The 1004-nt window shown below is 47.8% G+C and overlaps 1 protein-coding gene across 1 annotated transcript; it reads right to left on the bottom strand.

Annotated features, from left to right (window-relative positions):
* Positions 1–966, bottom strand: TM35_000511030 (uncharacterized protein; the record flags this gene model as incomplete). Its single annotated transcript, XM_029030598.1, has 1 exon — positions 1–966. A coding segment is annotated over one exon (966 nt), but the record flags the coding sequence as incomplete, so codon positions are not given.
* Positions 967–1004: the final 38 nt, after the last annotated feature.

Here is a 1004-nt window from a genome sequence, read left to right as displayed (position 1 = left end):
TGTAACCACAATCAGTAGTGGTACACGCACCCACACAGAACTGCTGATACTGCTGCTGCTGTCTGCATCACCCTTCTTGTTGTTTGTGAGTTCAGGAGGAAGTGTTGTTGTGGTGGTGGTGGTGGTGATGGTGGCGGTGGTTGAAGTTGATTGGTCACCGGTTGATTCACTCTCTCCAGATGGAGTGCCATTCTCAGTATTTGCAGCATTAGCTTCACTGGCAGTCCCTGTTTCTAAATTGTTGGTAGTTGATGGTTGTTTTGTTGCATTACCTTCTTGGTTGTTTGTTGCCTCACTCCCTTCAGTTATGGTGTCATTCCCAGTGTTTGCAGTATCAGAATTACCTGTACCTGTTGTCTCTGAATTGGTTAAAGAAGAAGACTGTTGTGCGTCACCCGGTGCGTTTCTCGATTCGGTTCCGTCCGTTGTACTGTTAACATCACTTTCTAGCTGACCTCCACTTGCTGACTCAACGCTACCACTCACCGGAGCAGGTGAAAGTGCTCCAGGAACAGGAACACCAGGAGAACCAACAGGAAGAACTGCACCAGTAGAGCCATGGAGACCAGTTCCAGGATGAACAGTACTTTGAGGACCTTCTCCATCTTTTCCACGCTGTAACGATGCATCGTTTACAGATTCCTGATGTTGATTTTTATGTCCATCTTCTTGGTGTTGTGGTTGTGCTGGTGATGGTGGTTGTTGTTTTTTCTTTTCTTCTTGTCCTGGTGACAGCTCTGCAATATCACCAACGCCATCCCAATCACCAGGAAAAACAGTTACTTTTGAGTCCTTTCTAGGTGCGAAGACATGACTGTTAACATCAAGTTCACGATGAAAATCACCTAGAATGGCCATCACCGCCTTTGGCTGTCCAGCATTAACAGTAGGAGTAACAATGGTTGTTGTTGTTGTTCTTGCGGTACGCTGGCGGCAGAGGTCTGCGTACTTCCCACATGCAGACACACGGCTGCCCGCACCGCATGTAAGCCACTCGCTCGCAG

Source organism: Trypanosoma theileri (assembly GCF_002087225.1).
Source record: "Trypanosoma theileri isolate Edinburgh chromosome Unknown TM35_Tth_51_V1, whole genome shotgun sequence".
Classification (NCBI taxonomy): domain Eukaryota; phylum Euglenozoa; class Kinetoplastea; order Trypanosomatida; family Trypanosomatidae; genus Trypanosoma; species Trypanosoma theileri.
The sequence above is the reverse complement of the archived record's forward strand: the minus strand, read 5'-3'. Positions and strand labels throughout refer to the sequence as shown.